Here is a 20,503-nt window from a genome sequence, read left to right on the forward strand (position 1 = left end):
AGCTCAATTCAGTTGGCGGTGTGAATCGGTTCAACTGATTCCTTGAAGGGTCCTGTTCAAAGGAACCGATTCCAAATGAAAGGATCTTTTTGTGTTTTAGGCTGGAGACGTGAAATAAAATCGAATATAACTTTTACAGGTTAGCCTCATAAGATCATAAAACATTAGATAAAAATGGATTTATAAATAAGTATATTACAATTATATCATTTAAAGATTTTTTTGGCAAACATTTCGTAGATGAAGTTCGATTCAGTTGGACTGAAGACTTGTAATAAAATTCGAATATAGTTTTCACATTTTAGCCTCATTATATCATAAAATAATTGTAAAACACATTTGATAAAACTTGAATATATTGATATAGCTTAAAAATTGAATATAATTTTCACTAATTATCCTTATAATATAACAATTATTTAATACATTTCATATAAAAAAGAAAGTTTTAATTATATTATTAAAAATATATAATTTACATGTAATATTTTAGCATAATTAGGACGCAAACATTAGACGAGGTTTGATTCAGTTGGACTTGTGTATCAAATTAAACAATGTTTTTGTACCAACTGTTATAAACTGAAGACTTGTAATGAAATTCGAATATAATTTCCACAATTTAGTCTCATTATATCATCAAATAAAATAATTATACGAAATATTTCATTAAAAAATAATAATTTATAGTTCTATAAAAGACAAAATGCCAATCTAATGTTCACTAACATAATCATAAAATATATTTGATGAAAAACTGATTTATATCTTAAAATGTATATTTTAAATGTAATATTTTAGCATAATTCGGACGCAAACGTTACGTAGGTGAAGTTCGATTCAACTGGCCGTGTGAACCGATTTGTTGAAAAGAACCCTGATCAAAGGAACCGATTCACCTCCGCCCTGTAGGTGGCAGCACAAGCTTCACCTTGCAGTCAGTCTGTATAACCCCCGGAGCAAACCTCGGCGACCATGCGTACTGCTGACCGAGCCCGGATCGCTGGACCTTGAGCGCGTCCAGGTAAGACAGCGCGGCTGTTTAGAGCGTCTTAAACCGACACACGTGGCTGATGCTGCGGTTGAACTGAACTAACAGCGCTGCCGTTTGGTGGATCAGCTCCAGGATGGTGCTGCAGAGGATCCTGGTCGCCCTGATCAACAAGGCGCAGCTGGTGGAGCGGCTGTCCGAGTCCAGAGCCATCCGGAGGGCGGCGCAGCTCACCGCCTTCGCCATCACCAAAGGTCAGCTGGTGGGGAAGCAGGCCTCGGCCAGGGTGCTGGACTCCAACACGGTCAGGCACGTGCGGGAGGAGGCGAGGAGAATGCCGCAGAGCGCGGCGGAAGCGGCGCAGACCGTCTCCAGGCTGAGGGACACGTTCGTTAAGGAGGTGAAGGAGGGAATGAGGGAGGCCAGCCGGCAGATAAAGGACAGAAAGTGACCTCTTGTGGACTGAGACCAGCTGGATTGATCACATGGAACTACGAGGCTGAACTCAGCTTCGTGTTCCACTTTTTCTGGTCCACCTTAAGTGGTGCAACAGACTGTGTAACTGCTGCACCATTTAAGGTGGAACGGGGAAATTCAACCAGGAAGCCAACCGTGGCCAATGCTGTGCTTAAGTGAAGAGGAGAAGCTCTGGTGTCGGGAATATAAGCCATTAGGTTCCAACAAGTGGACTCACTCTGTACTGTTCTTGTAAATACACACATGGAAAAGTTCTAGATCTGTAAAGGGTTCTTACATCAGCCTTTCCACCCCCAGCTCAGTCCTGTTCACCTGCACAGGCCCCTGATTCACACCATTAGCTGTTTCAGAGCCTCTGACCTCATGATTCGATTCGATGATTCAGTGTGTCGTTTCGATTCGATTATTTTGTGGCGATTCAGAAAACAATATTACCGCTGTCCAAAGAAAAACCTACAATTTTGGAAACGCTTTGCATGAGAGGGTAAAAACATTTGCATTTAATGTAAATTAATGCGAAGAGGTTTTATTTACAAGCATTTTTGGAGCATTTTTGTTGGTCCATACATCATTAAATTCACACAGGGCAGCTGCTCTGATCAAATAATGCAGAAAAATAAAATATGGGGAAAAAAATGGAGAGACTGTACAGAGTAGTGGGATATAATACAGAAATTACATTAAAAAATAAAAAATGTATTTTAATTAAGTGCTAATTGCTAATAAACCCAAACCAGTTTTTCAAATTTCAAAATAAGAGCGCATACTTTGAGTATTATTCTAATTTGTTATACAACTTATTATTAATAATATCAAAACTGAAACATAATAGTAATTATAATAATAATAATAGAAAAGACAACATTAGAACAGACCAGGATAAACCGTCAATTGAACTGACAGCTTCAGATCAATGTGTTTAAATGCATTTTTGCACCTCTGTTAGCTCGTGGAGCCGAATCAGGAGTGATGGAGCAGGAAACGCACATGTGCAGTGCAGGTGGGCTGGACAAGAGCTGCGAAACTGCTGTAAAAACCTGTAAATGTTTCTCAGTCCAAACCTCAGTAACTCTGTACAGGCCATTTTTGTGGAATATCCCAGCTCCAAGCATGCCTGAAGGAAACATTAAGAACATTGGGCCTCATTCACCAACATCATCCTACGTTTTTTCTTAAATTTGTTCTTGAGAAAGGTCTACGTGTTCTTAAACCACAGAACCCCTGTCCTCTTGAGTGTGTGAAGATTCTGTTCTTACCTAAGAACAAATCCCAAATAAGAAAACACTCATGAAGGTCAGGATCTTCATAAAAACTGCAGAAGTAGGTTTTAAGAAGAAATTTCGACTGGTGAATGAGGCCCGTTGAAGACAGAGGCATGCTGGGAGCTGGTACAGAGCAAAAGTGAGGACTAGATTTAGTAATGTGGTGTAGGTGATACAACATGGGCCTGTTCTGACTGCCATAGTTGTACTGTTTTGTCCATAATCGCACATTGGAAGACGTCTACTTGTTCTCTGTCTTTAATTACACACTTTGTGTCCCAGTACATCACGTCATCTGGTTCTGTAGGGTTCATTAAGCACCTTTAAGATGGGAATTCTACACATTTGAAGAATTACTACCTTTCATGTCATTGCAGTCAAATTATTTTAATGACACGTCAAGATGGAAGTCAAAATATAACTTCCAAAACTGAATAAATGTCAGTGGTGTAATAAACTCCATTTAATAAAGTGACTGTAGATGCTGCTGCAGAGAGTAAATCATTAGAAGCTTTTTAGATCCTCCTCAAGAAAGTGCACATCAGGTAGTGGCTACGGAATATTTCAAAGGCCACAAGTGTACTTACATTTTTTGCATATATTTTATGCAAATAAGTTGTTAAGTACCATTTAATTAATGATCCTGGAGTGACCTCTACTGGCTGTTTTGATCCGGCACTAACATAAAATGAGTAACTAGTTCAAAAGCCACATTACAAAACAGAAATACTGATTATTGGTACAAAAACTGCTTTCTGAGAAACTTGGTTCTTTAGCTTCATATACCAAACCTGAAGTACGAAACCTGGGTGTGATCTTAGACTCTGAGCTCTGTTTTATCCCGCATGTAAGCACAGTCACTAAAGTTATCATCTGAGAAATATTGCTAAAGTTCAGCTTTTTCCATCTCAGAGTGACACAGAGAAACTTGTTCATGCGTTTGTCCCAAGCCGATTTGATCACTGTAATGATCTTCTTACTGGACCTCTTAAGAAAACGGTACATGAGCATCCTAACAAAAACAAAACATGGAGATCAGATCACTCCCGCTCTAAAAGAGCTGCACTGGCTGTCTGCAGCGTCCAGGATAGATTTTAAAGTTCTGCTACTAGTTTTTAAGGCTCTAAATGACCTTAAAGCACCGCTTACATCACAGAGTGTCTGTCTGTTTATGTTCCAGCACGAGATCTTAGATCTGCAGATACTGACCTTCTGCAAATACCCTCTGTAAAATACAGAAAACATGGAGAGACTCGTTCAGTAATCTGCTTCTAAACTGTGGACCTTTTATTAGACAGTCAAGCTCAGTGCTCACTTTTAAGAAGCATCTAAAAACGTCTCTTTAACGTAACATGTAATAAAAACTTTATGCCTCGTGGTATTTTTATCTTTTAATTTGATCCATCATTTTCTTATGATTCTAAATCAACTTATAATTTCTTGTATTGCTGTTACACTTTATAAGCTGTGTAAAGCACTTTGAGCTGCCACCAGCATGAAAAGTGCTATATAAGTAAAAAAAAATATATATATATATATATATATATTATTATTACTGCAGGCTGCTTGTAGGTGGCAGAGGAACATGAGTGCAGATGCTTTAAGGTTGGTGTACTGCACGATACAATAATATGCTACCATATTATGTGCCATGTCTACAAACGCTGACCTTGAGTTTGGTTCACGATGGCTTTGTGTCAGTCACAAACACTGTTCAGCTGGCCAGTGTTTCCATAGGAACAGTGACTAAAGTTACATCTGCTTTTAGATCTGTGGGAAAGACATCAGTAACATCAGTATCAATAATGCAGTGATCATGATGCTCGTGCATTAGAGTGATATGTAAGAGCAGCTGTTCCTCAGATGACTGATAATGTCTGTTTATAGCGGAGCTGCAGTGAATGAACCCCTCATTACAAACACGGATGACCATCTGAGGGATCAGTGGTGTTAAACCATCACCACTGCTCTCCAAATTTGTGGAAAATGGTGGTCTGGTCACGAGTCATGCTTCCCCATATTTTGCTCAAGTTGGCAAGTGCATGTGCAGAGCCCACCAGTGCAGGCCTGAATGCTTGACCCCTAGAGTGAGGAGGTCTGATGGCTCTGCTGTGTTGTAGGGGCAGTTTACTGGCATGATTCAGGTTCATTTGTGTGTGATTATCATATGCTGTGGTCTTCACAGTCAGCAGATCTCAGTCTAGTTGAAGACCTATGGGAGATCTTCAAAACACCAACTGAGGGAATATCTTCTGGAGGAATGATGTTCCAGCCATCCATTACAGATAAAGATGCTCAAAGAATTCATGCACATTGAAGCTGTTCTAGCAGCTCATGGTGGCCATCAGCTTAATACGACACAAACCTCTATGTTTCCTTTGTCACCCTCCCGTATCTAAGGTCCAGAGAGGCCATGAGGTAGTTATAATTTTCTGAATTGTTATTTTGAGTTAACAATTTTATCTTGAGGTAACAAGATAATTATCTTGAAATAAGTTACTTATCTTGTTACCTTGAGAAGTTATCTTGAGTTCATTATCTTGTGATCAAGATAGTTTTCTTGAGATGAGTTAATTATCTTGTGATCTCAAGATGTTATCTTAAGATAATGAGTTATCTTGTGATCAAGATAGTTATTATTCTGAGATGAGTTAATTATCTTGTGATTGTGTTATTTTGAGAAGTTATCTTGTGATCTCGATGTTATTTTGAGATGAGTTAATCGTGTAATCAAGATAGTTATTTTGAGTTAATTATCTTGTGATCAAGACAGTTATCTTGAGAAATTTATCTTGTGATCTCAAGACCGGTATCTTGAGATAATGAGTTAAATATCTTGATCAAGATTGTTATCTTGAGATGAGTTAACTATCTTGTGATCTCAAGACCGGTATCTTGAGATAATGAGTTAAATATCTTGATCAAGATAGTTATTATCTTTAGATAATGAGTTAATTATCTTGTGATCAAGATAGTTATCTTGAGATCACAAGTTATCTTGTGATCTCAAGATAAAGCTATTTTGAGATGAGTTGATTGTAATCAATAGTTATCTTGAGATGACAAGATAGTTATCTTGTGATCAAGATAGTTATCTTGAGATGAGTTATTTGTGATCAAGTTAGCTTGAGATAACGAGTTAATTATCTTGTGATCCCAAGACAGTTATCTTGTAATCTCAAAATAAAGTTAACTTGAGATCACAAGATAATTAACTCGTTATCTCAAGGTAACAATCCTGAAAATTGCAGCAACAGTTCATGGCCTCTCCGAACTCTCGTATGTATCGGCATAAACCAAACAAGTTTAGCTGAACCAACTGTGTATTTTCCGTGTAAGCTGGGCTGAATACTGAATGCACTGTCTGAAATGTATTCTGTTACTTATTTCATTACAACGCATGAAAACTTAAGGTATTCAGGACATATTTAGAATACATATTGATAAAGTATGTGGGGAAGAATTGTTATTTTTATTCCGCACTGTTTCTTGCTGTTACCAGTTGGCATTTAATTATTCAAATGAATACAAAAAATGAATACAAAATTATCAGTGTTATTTTGACTCTCATCCCCTGCTTCAGTCCACTGCTGCTCCCATAATCCCACTGGCCTTTCATGACCTAAGCCAACATTAGGCCATGTCCCAATAACAGACTCTCAGAAATCTCACTGTACAGTGAGTCACACTGCTGTGTGATTTCCAGTTAATGTCGTCTGAAACTTGCCATGAAAAGTACGTACAAGTCCAGTACAATAGCAAAGCTAAGCTCATCACTCGTGAGTGAACTGAGGAGACCGTTCATCCTGCAAAACAGTTTACTGAGGCTCAGATTAATAACTGGCTCGTCACAGTGATTTATCGGTCTACTCAGGCTTTAGCAGCGACTTCAGTGTTTATTAAGAAGCTATTTTTTAATTCTTCTTTGATTATTTGTACCACCTGGGGTTTCAAACAGGTAAGAGGGGTGCGTGTACATCTGCACCACATAGAAGTCTACTCTGTCTAGTTCCCTAGGTCATAGGGCGGACACTGCCACACATACTTTTGATTGTTGGCCAAGGAAGTGTAGAGTGGCCTTGATGTTACTTTTATGTTTCTGGACAAACCCACCAGACACGTCTCCTAAACCAAGCTCACTACAGTAAACAGTGTCGTCAGATCATACACTCACGGAGCAGTTCATTAAAACCACCTCCTCGTTTCTACACTCGTCCATTTTATCAGCTCCACTGACCATACAGGAACACTTTGTAGTTCTACAGTTACAGACTGTAGTCCATCTGTTTCTCCGCATACTTTGTTAGCCCACTTTCACCCTGCTCTTCAGCGGTCAGGACCCCCATAGACCCTCACAGAGCACATACTATTTAGGTGGTGGATCATTCTCAGGACTGCAGTAACACTGACATGGCGGTGTTGCACTGGTGCGAGTGGATCAGACACAGCAGTGCTGCTGGAGTTTTTAAACACTGTGTCCACTCACTGTCCACTCTATTAGACACTCCTACCTTGTCAGTCCACCGTGTAAGTGTAAAGTCAGAGACGATAGCTCATCTGCTGCTGCACAGTTTGTGTTGGTCATCCTCTAGTCCTTCATCAGTGGTCACAGGACGCTGTTGGCTGGATATTTTTGGTTGGTGGACTATTCTCAGTCCAGCAGTGACACTGAGGTGTTTAAAAACTCCAGCAGCAGTGCTGTCTCTGATCCACTCGTACCAGCACAACACACACTAACACACCACCACCACCACGTCAGTGTCACTGCAGTGCTGAGAATGATCCACCACCCAAATAGTACCTGCTCTGTGAGGGTCCATGGGGGTCCTGACCACTGAAGAGCAGGGTAAAAGGGGGCTAACAAAGTATGCAGAGAAACAGATGGACTACAGTCTGTAACTGTAGAACTACAATATAGTAAGTGGAGCTGATAAAATGGACAACCAGTGTAGATAAAGGTGTTGTTTGTAATGAAGTGCTTGGTAAATGTATGTTATAATGAGACCTGACAGGGTCATTGTTAAAAAGAGGTCCACTTTGAGGTCCATGTTTTGGTGCCATGGACACAAGATTCTAGACAGACAGACAGATGACTACTCTAGGTGTACACAAAATGGACAAAATGCCATATTGCCATTGAGGTATTCAAAATCATCTGGGGTGGAAACAGGAGTTTGACCAATTTTTCAAAATTCCTACATCAATCATTAAGAAGTCACGGAGTTAGATTTCTTCACAGTGGTGATGAGAACGACGGGTTGTAAAGTCTACAACACAAATAGAACCATTTTATTTACTATCCAAAACCACCAGTGAACCTACACATCTGAATTTTTATGTGGTGATGATGGTGAAAGTGCTAAATCTGCTTGTACCTCTCTACCACGAATGGATTTCTAAAAATACATTTTAAGCAAAAATTATATCCCAAGACTATCGTAAAAGTGTTTCACGTATCAGGCAGCAAAGTTGAGTGCCTCTAAAAGCTCCCTCACACAAAACTGTTAGAAATACGCCGCCCTGAGTTTGAGACATTGTGTGCATTCACGTGCACTCAATAATCCGATCATAATCAGATTTCTGCAGCTATCCGATTATTCAAATGGTCATGTAAACACCATACTCTGAAAATGAAGGATATGAAATGAAGGATTTAAATATTCTTCATCTTCTAGATGATGTATGTTCATATTTTCAGGTAAAGCGGCGCAATGTTTAAAAAAAAAAGCAGCAGCATGAAGTTTGAGTTTTATGTTATGTTTACATCACGTCTTCTTCTGCGAGTTTATTGGCTGGTTGCAAAGCAGAAATCTGATTACTGTCTGACTCATGTAGACCTGGAGTTTCCCCATTATCTGATTACTCGAGTGCATGTAAACGCATTGATTGGATTACTGACAAAACCTGATTTTCTGCAGTTATCGGATAATTAAGTGCATGTAAACACACTCAATGTTTTACAAAAGTTGAGAAGTTTTAGTCAATTTTTTTTATTCATGCCCATGAAGATTTACCACTGTTTTACCAACACTGCAAAGAAAAACTCAGAAGACGTGTAGGTTCACTGGTGGTTTTTAAAAGTAAATAAAATGGCTGTATTTGTGTTGTAGACATCAGAACTCAAAAGAATTCAGCTGTTTCTCCACAATGAACCATTTCACATCAAAATATCCTGAATTCCCCTTTAATGCACAGCATTCAGCTGATAAACTCCCTAAAAACCTCTAAAGAAACACTCACACCGACACGGAGCTGTATGAGAAACGTTCTGTTTTATTTGTTGAATTAGCCGTTCTCCTCCGGTTCTTTTTGATCAATGGAATGAATCAGATCAGTAGGTTATTTACATGTATTTTTTTTTCTTCTTCAGTCCCAAAGTGTCCCTAAAAAGCAGAGGTGGTGAGGTGGTAGAACAAGCAGTCTTAAGTATAGAAAACAATCATGTATCATGAGACGAGCAGGCGGGGCGCCCCCTCTTGGACGGGTTTAGAAAAGGACGAGTCTCTTACGGAGCTTGTAGGCCCGACGGAGCTCAGTCAGTTCTTCCTGCTCAAACTCTCGGCGGCTGGAACGGAGGGGCAACAGACCAGGCACTACTCTCTTCCACGCAGTAAAAAGACTTGACATGAGCAGACGGAGCTCAGATGGAGGCAGAGAGAGAGAGAGAGAGAGAGAGAGAGAGAGAGAGAGAGAGAGAGAGAGAGAGAGAGAGAGAGAGAGAGAGAGAGAGAGAGAGAGCTAGCTGCCAGAGGAGCGCTAGGTGTGATTTCAACTCAAAAATACTGCACGACTGCTAGCTTCCACGTTCAGTCTTCATACAGACACGCGCCGCTTACTGCACCGTTCATTTCAGCATAGGAAAATAAATGAGACAAAGGTGGTAAAGGAAAAAAGGAAAAAATATATATATATATCTCCATATTATAAGAGTCTCTGCAAAATTCCTTGTTCTTATATACGTCTTACAATGTAAAGAAAATAATTCCCGTAGTAGTAGTGCTTAAGTAAAGTTCAATATAGACTTTTTATTATAACAAAATAGGCAGTTCATGGAGGGTTAAATATCTGTTAAGATTTCATTGTACAATAATTTTTCTTTCATGTATGCATTGGCAATTGAAGCCGCAAGATGCACAGGGACATCTCTTAAAATGGCAGTTCCTTACAAATGGCAGACTTTCCTACATGTGAAATCAAAAGTATTGAAAATGTAGTACTTTATGTAAGACACTGATCATAGATTTAGAAAAGCCAACATTTTGACTGCACACTGTGATCAAAACAAACGAAAAAAAAAAAACAATAAAGGCTCCCTAACATGGACACGTAACGAAGAGCGAAATATGAAATATGCGAACCAACAGTCAAAATTAAAACAAAACTATGATAAATGCATTGAAAACATGGGACTATGAGTGGAAAGGAACGAAAAAAAGGTCAAAGAACACATGCTCTTAAAGCTATAACGTGCAAAGTTTTGCTTTTTGTGAATTTTTTTTTTTTTTGTTTCTCTATTTTATGATTCCGATGCCTGAGACGCAACCTCTGTATCATCTTACACGAAGGAAAAAGAAATGAAAGAAATGATCCAGCCCAGTCTATTTATCTCTTCTTCCTTAGAAAGTAACCTCCCTTAAACATTAAGGAACTGTACCGTTTTCAAAGGCCTGTTAATGGATGCTGGTCTGGCATACTCCCCCTCTCTCTAAGCTGGAAGCAGTGGAGATCGGAAGAGGACCTAATATCCACCCTTGAGGAACACCTACTGTAGAGTTACTGGTGTGGATGTCATTCACAGGTGTCTTTCATGACTTCAGAGGGATGAGACTGTGAACTGAGATTTGGAGGGGGGACTGAAGGATCAGGGGGTTAAGTTGTTAAGAGAATTAATAAATAAAACAGAGACAAGGGAGGGAGAATGGAACTCGCAGCTGTTCATAGCTTCTCCTTGGACAGTACCCAGATGTATGGCCCAGACTGCTCCTCAATAATGAGTTTGACTTGATCGTATATTTCCTCCAAGGTGTCTCCCTGGACAATGGCTGCAACACAGACAAACAAAATTTTAAGTTTAATTAACTTTGCATTGAGATACCTTAAAATTTAAAGGCCCGTAGGTCGGCCGTCGCTTCAGTGCCTCACTCTTATCTACACAACTTACACATTATTTTCATAGCATTTGTTGAACAATCCAGAGTAGTTACTGAATAAGGGGATGTTCAGAAGATGCCTTTTCAAACACTCTCTTCGTTGCTGTCTCCTCTCCTCTAATCTGTGCAGCGCAGTCTGCGATTTTAAACTGCGTTTCATTGAAAAAGCAACATACATCGACTGAAAAGTATTGAGGACGCGATCTTCAGTCTCTAGCTTGCTTTGCCTATTTTCGAACTTCCAAAACAAAGTGAACATGAAAAAATATGTTTTTAAATATTTTTGCTCTCCTTGGTTTTTCAAGTTCTCTCAGGTCTCTTTCTCCTGTTTACCTGCTTGTCAATCAAATGTACTGATACGTCCTTGAAAAGCACGTTCTACTTCTTTTTAGCAAGAGGGGCATCTGAACGTCCCCTAATATGTCTTTAGGTTAGCTGCAGGATAATAAAGCAACAGGAATTTATATAGTGACACAATCAACAATGAAGAACACTGAACGTCAGCGTTCAGCTGCGTGGTTGCTCATGAGCCGTATCCTCTCCATCTGAACAGATAAAATCCATAGTCCTACCCAACATTCCTTATGTTCCATATTTGCATATTACAAAGTAGAGATGCATGATCGGATTTGCCAAGTTTGGAATTGGCTCGTTTTGCTTGAAACATGCTATTTGAATGCTGCTGCTACACCTGAACCAAAACACAGTCCCAAAATTCTGACTCTTTGTGCTAATTAGTCACCTCTTACTTTCAATCTAGCCCTCTGATTAATATTATTTAAATGGGCAAATTATTTATTAAGTTTAAGAATTTAACCAGTGTGGCCTATTAAAGTGCACATCATGGTATTAGTGTTGAAACATTGGCTAATAAAGTGCTGGTACACATATGTTTTATGTGTTCATTTAGCCCACACAGTGTGAGCTTCAGGTATTTTAAAAAATAAAATAAATAAAAAAAAAAAAAAAAGGTTAATAATGAGCAAAACGGCCCTTGGCCAATTTGGCTGTAAAGAAAAATTTATGAGAGGTGCACCTCAATTATGCATACATTTGTATACGTATCTTTAGAAATAAACTTGGCATTGAAGTTCGCTTCTCTTCCACAAGAAGTGTCCACTACAGAAAGGCATATTGTGCTGGCTGACCTGTGAAGTGCTCCGTGAATTCCTGCTCCAGCTTCATGGCTCTGTCGTACGTTTTCCTTCCCTGCTCCTCCGTCAGTCTCCTGTTCATCTCCCTGAAACACAGACGCCCACAGATTATTCTGGGTGAATGAACTATATCAGATGTGGATAAGATACAGTTTTGCTGTGCCTGATGTAATGCTTAGTTGTAATAGATCAGTTTTACACAGTAGACGTTCAGTTTTACACATAGATGAAGTGAAAGATTAACGTTTACATGTAAACTTGCCTGTTTTCAGATTTCTGTATTAACTGGCTGTGTGTGTGGGGGTGTGTGTGAGTGTGTGTGGGGGGGTTGTTTCTACTCACATTATGTTCTCCACTGATTTTGGTTTGATGAAGATAGCAATGGGATAGAGCTGAGCAACCTGCAGTCTCTTGATTGCGTTGCCTGATACATCTAGAATGCAGTGTTTGCCCTGAGAAAAACAGAACAAAGTTAAAAAAATAAGCTCAGTAAAACAGAACAAGCTCTGCAGTAACTGAACGCTTCATATGGTGAATGTTAAATATGCTGAGATTTATCTACAGCTAATGTTCACAATTAGATTATTTAGAGTGATAGTCTCCTGCCAGAGAATCTTTTCTTTTACTATGTGTTTTATCCAAATTACTCGAGTTCTACCCCCTGATCATACAACTGTACTGCCAGTCCAGCTGGGTCTTCACACAGAATGAGAACAAAATACAAGAATTCAAAGACTGCTGTATAAAATAAACTGCATTCTCGTATTCCTGAACAGATTCACCACAAAGACATTTTCAATATTCGTTTCACTTTAATCATGGCTAATTCTTCATCACCGCTTCACAAGGTTAATTCACAATAACTGCAGTACATTTAAGATAGATAGACAGACAGATAGATAGACAGACAAACAGATATAGATAGAGAGATAGATAAGACAGCTAGACAGATAGACAGACAAATATAGATAGATAGACAGACGTAGATAGATAGATAAGGCAGCTAGACAGACAGACGGATAGACAAATACACATATAGACAGACAAAAAGAGACAGACAGAAAGACAAACAGACAGATAGATACAGATAGACTGGTAGACAGATAGATAGAGAGACAGACAGAAAGACATAGATTTACAGACAGATAGACAGGCAGGCAGACAGGCAATAAGACAGACTGATATACAATGACAGAGAGAGATTCAGATAGATGTAAAACAAAAACAGATGGAGAGAAAAGAGACAGACAAATAGACAGACAGATTTCAGTGCTGGGTTCCGCCGAGGGTCTTACTTTTTCAGCCACCTCACGCACAGACTGCACACTGGTGCCGTATAAGTGATTGTTGTACTGGCCCGCCTCGATGAACTTATGCTCCTGAATATCTCTCTCCATCTGCTCTCGAGACACTACAAAATGGTAATCTCGCCCGTCCACCTCGTAGTCCCGCTTCGGCCGGGTCGTATCTGAGACGAAACGAGAGGAAACGCCAGTCTTAGCAGGTTTTATCACCTCAGTGCTCAGTGGTGGTTTAGCCCTCATCAGTGGATACTGATCTCTGATCTCAACACAGTGTGATTTCACTCTCTTCAACAAAACAGTACAACAGTAGATCATCACCTGCCTCAAACCACATCAAAAGTATGGATAACATTCGGGCTTCAAGACGGCTGCTGCTGCTTTCAGCTACGTAACATACCTTTTTGTCTGTTTTATAGACAACAGCATGTCACAGTATCACTGAAGAGTGCGGGTGGTTTGTGAATGAGATAAACTAAATAATACTTTGCTAAAGCCAAATATAATGTTTTAATGGGCATCAATCAGAACATGCTTATGAACAGACGGCCACTGATGGAGCAGTGACACAGCCAAAGAGGCTAAAGAGGCTGACAATAGCGAATTATTTTCCCTGCATTTAGCTTGGACAACACATCGGTTGGATTCCAAGCTAAACGTTGATGAGGCAGCTGCAGCAGGTCTGGCCAACACAGATGAACCTGCATACTCACGAGGAACACAGGAGCCAAATTTGTCAGGGAACTCCGATATCAGGTCATCGTTGACTCGGTCCTTCATCGGGCCCAGGATGATCACTGGGCGAGTGTAGTTTACTGTAAGTAAATGAATAAAAATAGAGTTTTATTATAGCATTGTTTTAATGATGTCAGTATGGGATGTATAGGTGTGTTCATCACTGTTTGGATAAGTGTTTGTTGGGTAGGTATTCGGTTTTTCATTTTGGGAATCGTTTGGGAATTTGTTTTGTTTTTTTGGCTAAATGTAGGCTATCAATAGAGGTGAAGTGCAAAATACTGTAACGTTCTGGGTTCTCGGGAGAAACTTCGATGTCTTGAGGTTATGGATCCACAACACAGCCTTATTTTTAATTTGCTGAAAACAGCACCAAACATGGTGAGAAGAAACAGCCTCTCCAGCACTAAAAGCTAAAACACAGCCCTCTGTTCTACTACGGAAAACCCACCAATCCACCCGTATTCAGGCTCTTAAACATAAAAGTCCTTGTACGAATGAACCTAAAACCCAGCATTTCTTCTGTTTAAAAAAACTCAACTACTTACAATGCGGCCACGCCACAGTACATTTTTTAGCACATTCTTGTAGTTATATATTTTTTTCATCACACTGTTAAAATGTGGAAATACAGGGTGATTCAAAAAGATTCATCCGATTTCAAAGCTCCATATTTTTCAACCGTGAGGTGCCTAGGAACCAATCACATACCAACTGAAAGAGGGGGTGATAGTGTTTCTGACTGTCACTGGAAGATGGCTCCCTTCAGTCTGAGAGGAGATGCAACCTCTGAGCAGAAAGCGTTTTGCGTTCTCCACTTCAATAAGAGTGAATCAGTCATAACTGTGCAGTGTGATTTTCGTTAGCAGTGAACCTCCAACAGCTCAGAGCGTTCGTCGTTGGTTCCACAACACTGGATGATCTCCGAAATCGCACTGAAAGAGCCGTGAGTGCAGCGGATGAAGCCGCAAATGTGCTTTCAACACAGGCATTGGAAGCAGATCAACCAACGTGGGGCGAAGCTTCAAATGTTCGCTGTTGATTAATGCTGAAGCTACAGAGCCCAAAAAATGGTATTTGGAACAGCCCTAGTGCTTATGCTCAAGAACAGATCACTGTACAAAGAGAAATGTTCACTAAACGATAAAAAAATCCAAATCCCATTTCTCTATAATACTACAATGTGGCTCAGATTGTAATGTACTGATATTCAGTGTTATCAGAACATATTACAGCAGCAATTTGTTTCTATTGGTAGGTTTAGATCTGATCCATTTAGCATCTCATATGGTGTTCCCCAGGGCTCAGTCCTTGGCCCAGTACTTTTCATTATCTACTTGCCCTTCCTTTTGGCAGGCAGCGTGGTCTTCAGTTTGTTGTGCCAACGATACACAAATTTACATACACGCTAAACCCTCAAACATGCAGCCACCTTCCGCCATGGTTGATTGCTTGGCTGATAAAAAAGACCTGGAAGGCTAAGAAATTAAACAATGATAAATCTGACCATACTACAGCCACACGAGACAGCAGATGCTAAATATCCCAGATTTTACACCCTTCTTGGCGCAGTTGTATTATTTGTCACATTAAAAATGTTGCCCAGACTGCTTTCTTTCATCTTAAGAACATTTCCAGATTGCACTCATTCCTTTTAAACTCAATAGCTGAGACCCTTTTTCATTTATCGTTACATCTAGACTAAATTACTGCGAGAAACCCAAATGTATTATACAGCATTTCTCTATGGAACTTCAATTATGAACAAACTGAAACAAGGCTAGTAGGATAAAATCTGAGGTCCGCTGACTGGATAAAAGAGAACTTCTAAAATTCTGCAATGGGAAAACAGACAGATTAATACTGCAGTCACACAAACTGATTTAATCTCTCACCTTCTTGTTGACACACCGGCTCGTAGGACAGTACGTATTCTTCTTGCCCACCTGAGAGTCAAACACAAAGGCATCTTTAGAAAAAGCAATGTGGTTTCCTTGCTGCCTGCGCTCATGTTGTGTTGTCTGGTGTAGTGTTACAGTGTTAAGGTCAAATGCACATATACAGTAGAGATGGGATGAGTTAAGGGACGACTCTGGGTCAAAACAAGACCAACGCTCCATCTGCAGTCCACTTTATTAGAAATACCCACCTCATAGGTCCACAGTATAGGTGTACAATTACAGACTATAGCCCATCTGTTGCTGCACGATGTATCAGTTCCCTTCTATCCCATTCGGACCACAATTTCTGACCGGCTAAGAGTGGCCAGAAACCACATGATGAAGCACTACAGGATGACTAACGCAAACTGTACATCAACAGATGAGCTACAGTCTCTAACTGCATACCAGCAAGGTGGAGCTACAAGAGAGGTGTTTCTGATTAAGTGACCAGCGAGGATGTATTGCCAAAGGCTATAAAATGCTGCAGTTGATCTTTTGACCACCAGAGGTCACCACTAGCTCATAAGCACACAGTGTTAATGCAGTCTTGGCTGCTGTGATGATAAAAGTCAATGGCTTTCTGCACATCTCAGCACGTCTGCGCTGCTCTGTGGGTTACGCTTTTCAGGCAGACGCACATTCATCATGAATGAACGCATGTCGGTGATTTCGGTGTTTATTTCTTTTCAAGCGAGTTAAAACCTGTTTCAGTTAGTGCAGAAAATGATGTCCAAGCACAATTTTCATGCTTATTAGTAATATGTATTGTATGTTCTACCACATGTATTTACTGGTGTCAGTATAGATTTCTTAGGTCAGTTAGTTTGCATGTGATTATGTACAAGAATAAGAGTGAAAGAATCAACAAAGCTACTGAAACAACAGTGCACAAATGGGTCGTTCTCCATTTGGAGTGGGAAACCATGTCACAAAGGTTGCAGGGCTTAAAAAGATGCTTAAAATATTAGGCAAAGCTCCAAAAGTCAGTATGTACATTTACACGGTTGACCTAAGATTAAATATTACTTTCCCTTATGATTCCTATGATTTTTCTTTTTCTATTCTGTTTCATAGTCGCTCTGCACATGTAAAACAGCTCATCACATAAACAATTCTCAACATTTGAGAAACCATTTTTAATATAAAACAATATTTTTAAGAGGTTTACCTTAAGAATTTGTATAAAACAGATTCAGGCTTACTTTTATATGTCATTAACATTATATCACATTAAAAATATGTATTTTATTTAAAAAATTCATTTGTCACAGGGATTGTGGTCACTGCTGTTATCAGGACTCTTATGTTACATTTTAACACAGTATTTTCAGCTCTATTAAACTGCTGCTTTGGGTCGAGGCTCATCAGAGAGGAAGCATCTCAAGGTATGAGAATGGTAATGCAAAATATCATTTTTATTACTGATTTTAAAAGTTTGCACAAGGTCACCTGATGGTCAATGAGTCAGCCAATTTACAAAATCCTCAGTTTTAACCAGAATGTCACTGGAGTCTCCGTCACTGGTGTTACACCACATTCATAGAACACCAGTGACTGTAAAATATGTTTGGAATTAAACTCTCCTTTTTGCATATATTTATAATAGGAGATGTTAACGGACATATTAAGATTATTTAGGTTTGGGATGAAAGAAACTGATTGTTTAAAAATGTGTCCACCTAACTTCTCACTCCAAACCAAGAATGACCCAAACACTGTTAAATAAATGTGATCTGTGTTCTTCATACTGAGCACGACTGTTTCTAATATAAAATATTAAGGCTGGACAGCAGCATATTATACTGTACAGCGGAGATGATACTGTCAGTATATAATGAAAGAGAGAGAGAGATGAAAAAGAGACGATGGGATGGGCATAGAAAGCGCTGTTGCTATGGAGACTGAGCTGGGGGCTGATTGATTTTAGTATTGTATCTCTGTGGCTGTGCGCTCGCAGGCTTCTGGAACATTCATTCGCCGTCTCACTGCAGTGTTCCTCACTAAGAGAGAACCGGAATCTGTCTGTCTGTCTGTCTAACAGCATCATTTACTCACGACAACTACACAAACAATTATTAATCACGATTAAACACATTAAGTGTGATTCGCTACACACACTAATCATATTTTGTGTACTTAATCGCAATTATTTGCATTTGTCTTTTTTGCTCAGAGATTTTTTCCATTTTAAAAGCAGTGCACTGTTATATACAAGCAGACAAAATAAGCTTCATTAAAAGTACTTATTACTTAAATCAATAACAATATTTTTGTTGTGTGAATGCAAAAACCATTTCCACACAGAGTGAACACAGTTTCCAATTTTCATCATTAAAGTCCAGTGAGAGCAACAGTGGCTGCATGTTCTAACCAATGAGTGTGTATATATATGGTTCAGCTCCTCTGTGATTGTAGCCTGTCGCTCTCGCTAGTTTCAGTGGAGGCTCTTGAGAGAAACTGGAGCTACACTTTCTGTTGTTTTTGTTAGTTTGCTGCTCGTTGATTTATCCATAGTTGTCCCACGAGCACTGTCCAGTGTAGTCTACCAAATTAATGACAGACTCCACTCAACGTCCTTCAGTGATGAACGAATTCACCATAGGAAATAAGTGTCTTCTTTAACAAAGAGAGCCATTAGTGGAACTTCATGCTAAAAGCTGCTTTTGGAAGCGAAGGCTACAGCGGCAGAGTCATAGCAACAGCATGCTGCTGCTGGGCTTCAGGCTGGAACTACGGATGATTCAAAGGATCAAATGAGGAAAATGTGTTAATAATAACTGAATGTGTTAACTTGAGTCTAGAGCATTAGATCGGGACACTATGAAGAACAGTTTTTGTTTCAAATACTGTTCTTTTAGAATGATGAATGCTCTAATAAATCTGAAAAAGTATCATATCGAATGTTGAATTACACACATATATATATATATATATATACATATATATAGTATCTCTATTTCTGTCGTTTTTCAGTTTTTGACATAGTTTGAAAATGCCTGTTGCTCTTTACATTGTGTATAAATTTTATGATGAATGGACCAAAAGAAACGGCCCAAAATGACATGGAAAAAAATCCTGGTTCCATTGACTTACATTAAAAGTGAAAGTAATTTTTTCTTTCTCCTGTAAAGTTACCATTTTGGAGATACAAGGATTTCTTCCGATAGCAGCGATATATATATATATATATAGGTTAACACATTCTCTACAGAGAACACACTTAAATATGACATTTTAGTGCGTGATTTCTATTTTTTTGCTGAGTTTAACATTAAATGTGCTGTAACTTTTGCACAATATTCAGTTGAGCAAATAAACAGTAGTTGAGCATTAAACTGTGCAGAAGTGTGTTCTCTGTAGAGGACGTGTAACTTCTCACTTAGAAAAACTGACGGGGTGCCCAAATATTTGCACACATCTGTATGTTCACACTTCAGGCCCTCAGAACACAAGAGACTGAGGCATGTGCATGCAAGGGTGTGTGTGTGTTCTGTGTGTGTGCATGCTAGTAAGACAGAAGGCCACATTTAGAGGACAATCAGACAGGCAGATGAGGACGACTGATGATATGAAGGGAAAATAAAAGGAAAAACTTACGGTAACTACTTTCACTATCACTGGCATTAGAGGTGACATGCTCTGAAATCACAGCACAGGGGGGACAGTGAAAAACCACAAACACAGACAAACACACACACAGTCAGATGGAGACCCCCCAGCAAGAGAGGAGCCAGAATGGCTTATTACACATGAGTAACACCCACAATGGCCTCTAGAGGGCAGAGCAGAGAGTTAACCCTTTCAGATCCAGGTAATGTTCCAAAACGACACAACTACACATATTTTGAATGACACAATAAAGTATAATTCATCAACACATTATCATGATGTCCATTACAACAGAGCAGCTACATCTCAATATTACAATATATTGAGTTATTTTTAAGATTTTTCTTCAGCTGAAGTTTTTGACATTACAATGGACATCAAGTATCAGAAAATCGTGGTATTCTCATATCAGGCTATTCTGATATGCCAACTAAGATCTGGTTCTACATTAAAGGGCCCTTAATCCCTCAGAGATTATGTTTGTATGATTTGTGTATCAAAAATGGTCATGATTCATGTTTCTCATCTTTCTTTATGCCTTAGAATTAAGAGCTCTGCTCTGATTGGCTGTCTAATACAAAAAGCAGTCCATGCTGAAACAATCCTTATAACTTTAATGTGAGTGGGTGGGGCTAAACTGTTGTAGGCTGAACATGTGTATGTAAATGAGTTTTGATGACATTACACGAACAATTAATTCAAAATGGGCTGTTTTTGCAGCTTAGTTTCCATATATGGATTGTTTGGATTGCGGCATGAATGGGTGAAGTATATATGTATATTTAAGCAACAGAACATGAGAGGAAATGTGTGCGATAACACACTCCTCGAGTGTTCTATTGCTTTTATACAACAGTTAAATAAATAAAGTAAGAAATAAA

The 20,503-nt window shown here is 39.2% G+C and overlaps 2 protein-coding genes across 15 annotated transcripts in view; one reads left to right on the forward strand and one right to left on the reverse strand.

Moving 5' to 3' along the window:
* The first annotated feature begins 957 nt into the window (after positions 1-957).
* si:ch211-162e15.3 (protein NCBP2AS2) lies at positions 958-3,217 on the forward strand. Its single transcript, XM_036556327.1, has 2 exons — positions 958-1,024; positions 1,121-3,217. The coding sequence occupies exon 2, from the start codon at positions 1,128-1,130 to the stop codon at positions 1,440-1,442; it is 315 nt and encodes a 104-aa protein (XP_036412220.1). The 5' UTR covers positions 958-1,024; positions 1,121-1,127; the 3' UTR covers positions 1,443-3,217.
* A 5,766-nt stretch (positions 3,218-8,983) lies between these two features.
* Positions 8,984-20,503, reverse strand: part of dlg1l (discs, large (Drosophila) homolog 1, like) — a 199,981-nt gene continuing 188,461 nt past the window's right edge. For 13 of the 14 annotated variants that reach the window (XM_036555831.1, XM_036555828.1, XM_036555825.1 and 10 more), the window contains 7 exons: positions 19,611-19,652; positions 15,966-16,016; positions 14,049-14,150; positions 13,330-13,502; positions 12,377-12,486; positions 12,029-12,120; positions 8,984-10,772 (listed from right to left, as the gene is read on the reverse strand). In XM_036555831.1, coding sequence (XP_036411724.1) covers positions 10,666-10,772; positions 12,029-12,120; positions 12,377-12,486; positions 13,330-13,502; positions 14,049-14,150; positions 15,966-16,016; positions 19,611-19,652 — 677 coding nt within the window. In that variant the 3' untranslated portion in view covers positions 8,984-10,665. The remainder of the gene's footprint in view (positions 10,773-12,028; positions 12,121-12,376; positions 12,487-13,329; positions 13,503-14,048; positions 14,151-15,965; positions 16,017-19,610; positions 19,653-20,503) is intronic. The other variant, XM_036555830.1, reaches the window with a different exon arrangement.

Source organism: Colossoma macropomum, unplaced genomic scaffold, assembly GCF_904425465.1.
Source record: "Colossoma macropomum unplaced genomic scaffold, Colossoma_macropomum, whole genome shotgun sequence".
Classification (NCBI taxonomy): domain Eukaryota; kingdom Metazoa; phylum Chordata; class Actinopteri; order Characiformes; family Serrasalmidae; genus Colossoma; species Colossoma macropomum.

Coding starts and splice junctions, on each gene's coding strand:
- si:ch211-162e15.3 (XM_036556327.1), top strand. CDS start 1,128: ATGGTGCTGCAGAGGATCCTGGTCGCCCTGATCAACAAGGCGCAGCTG.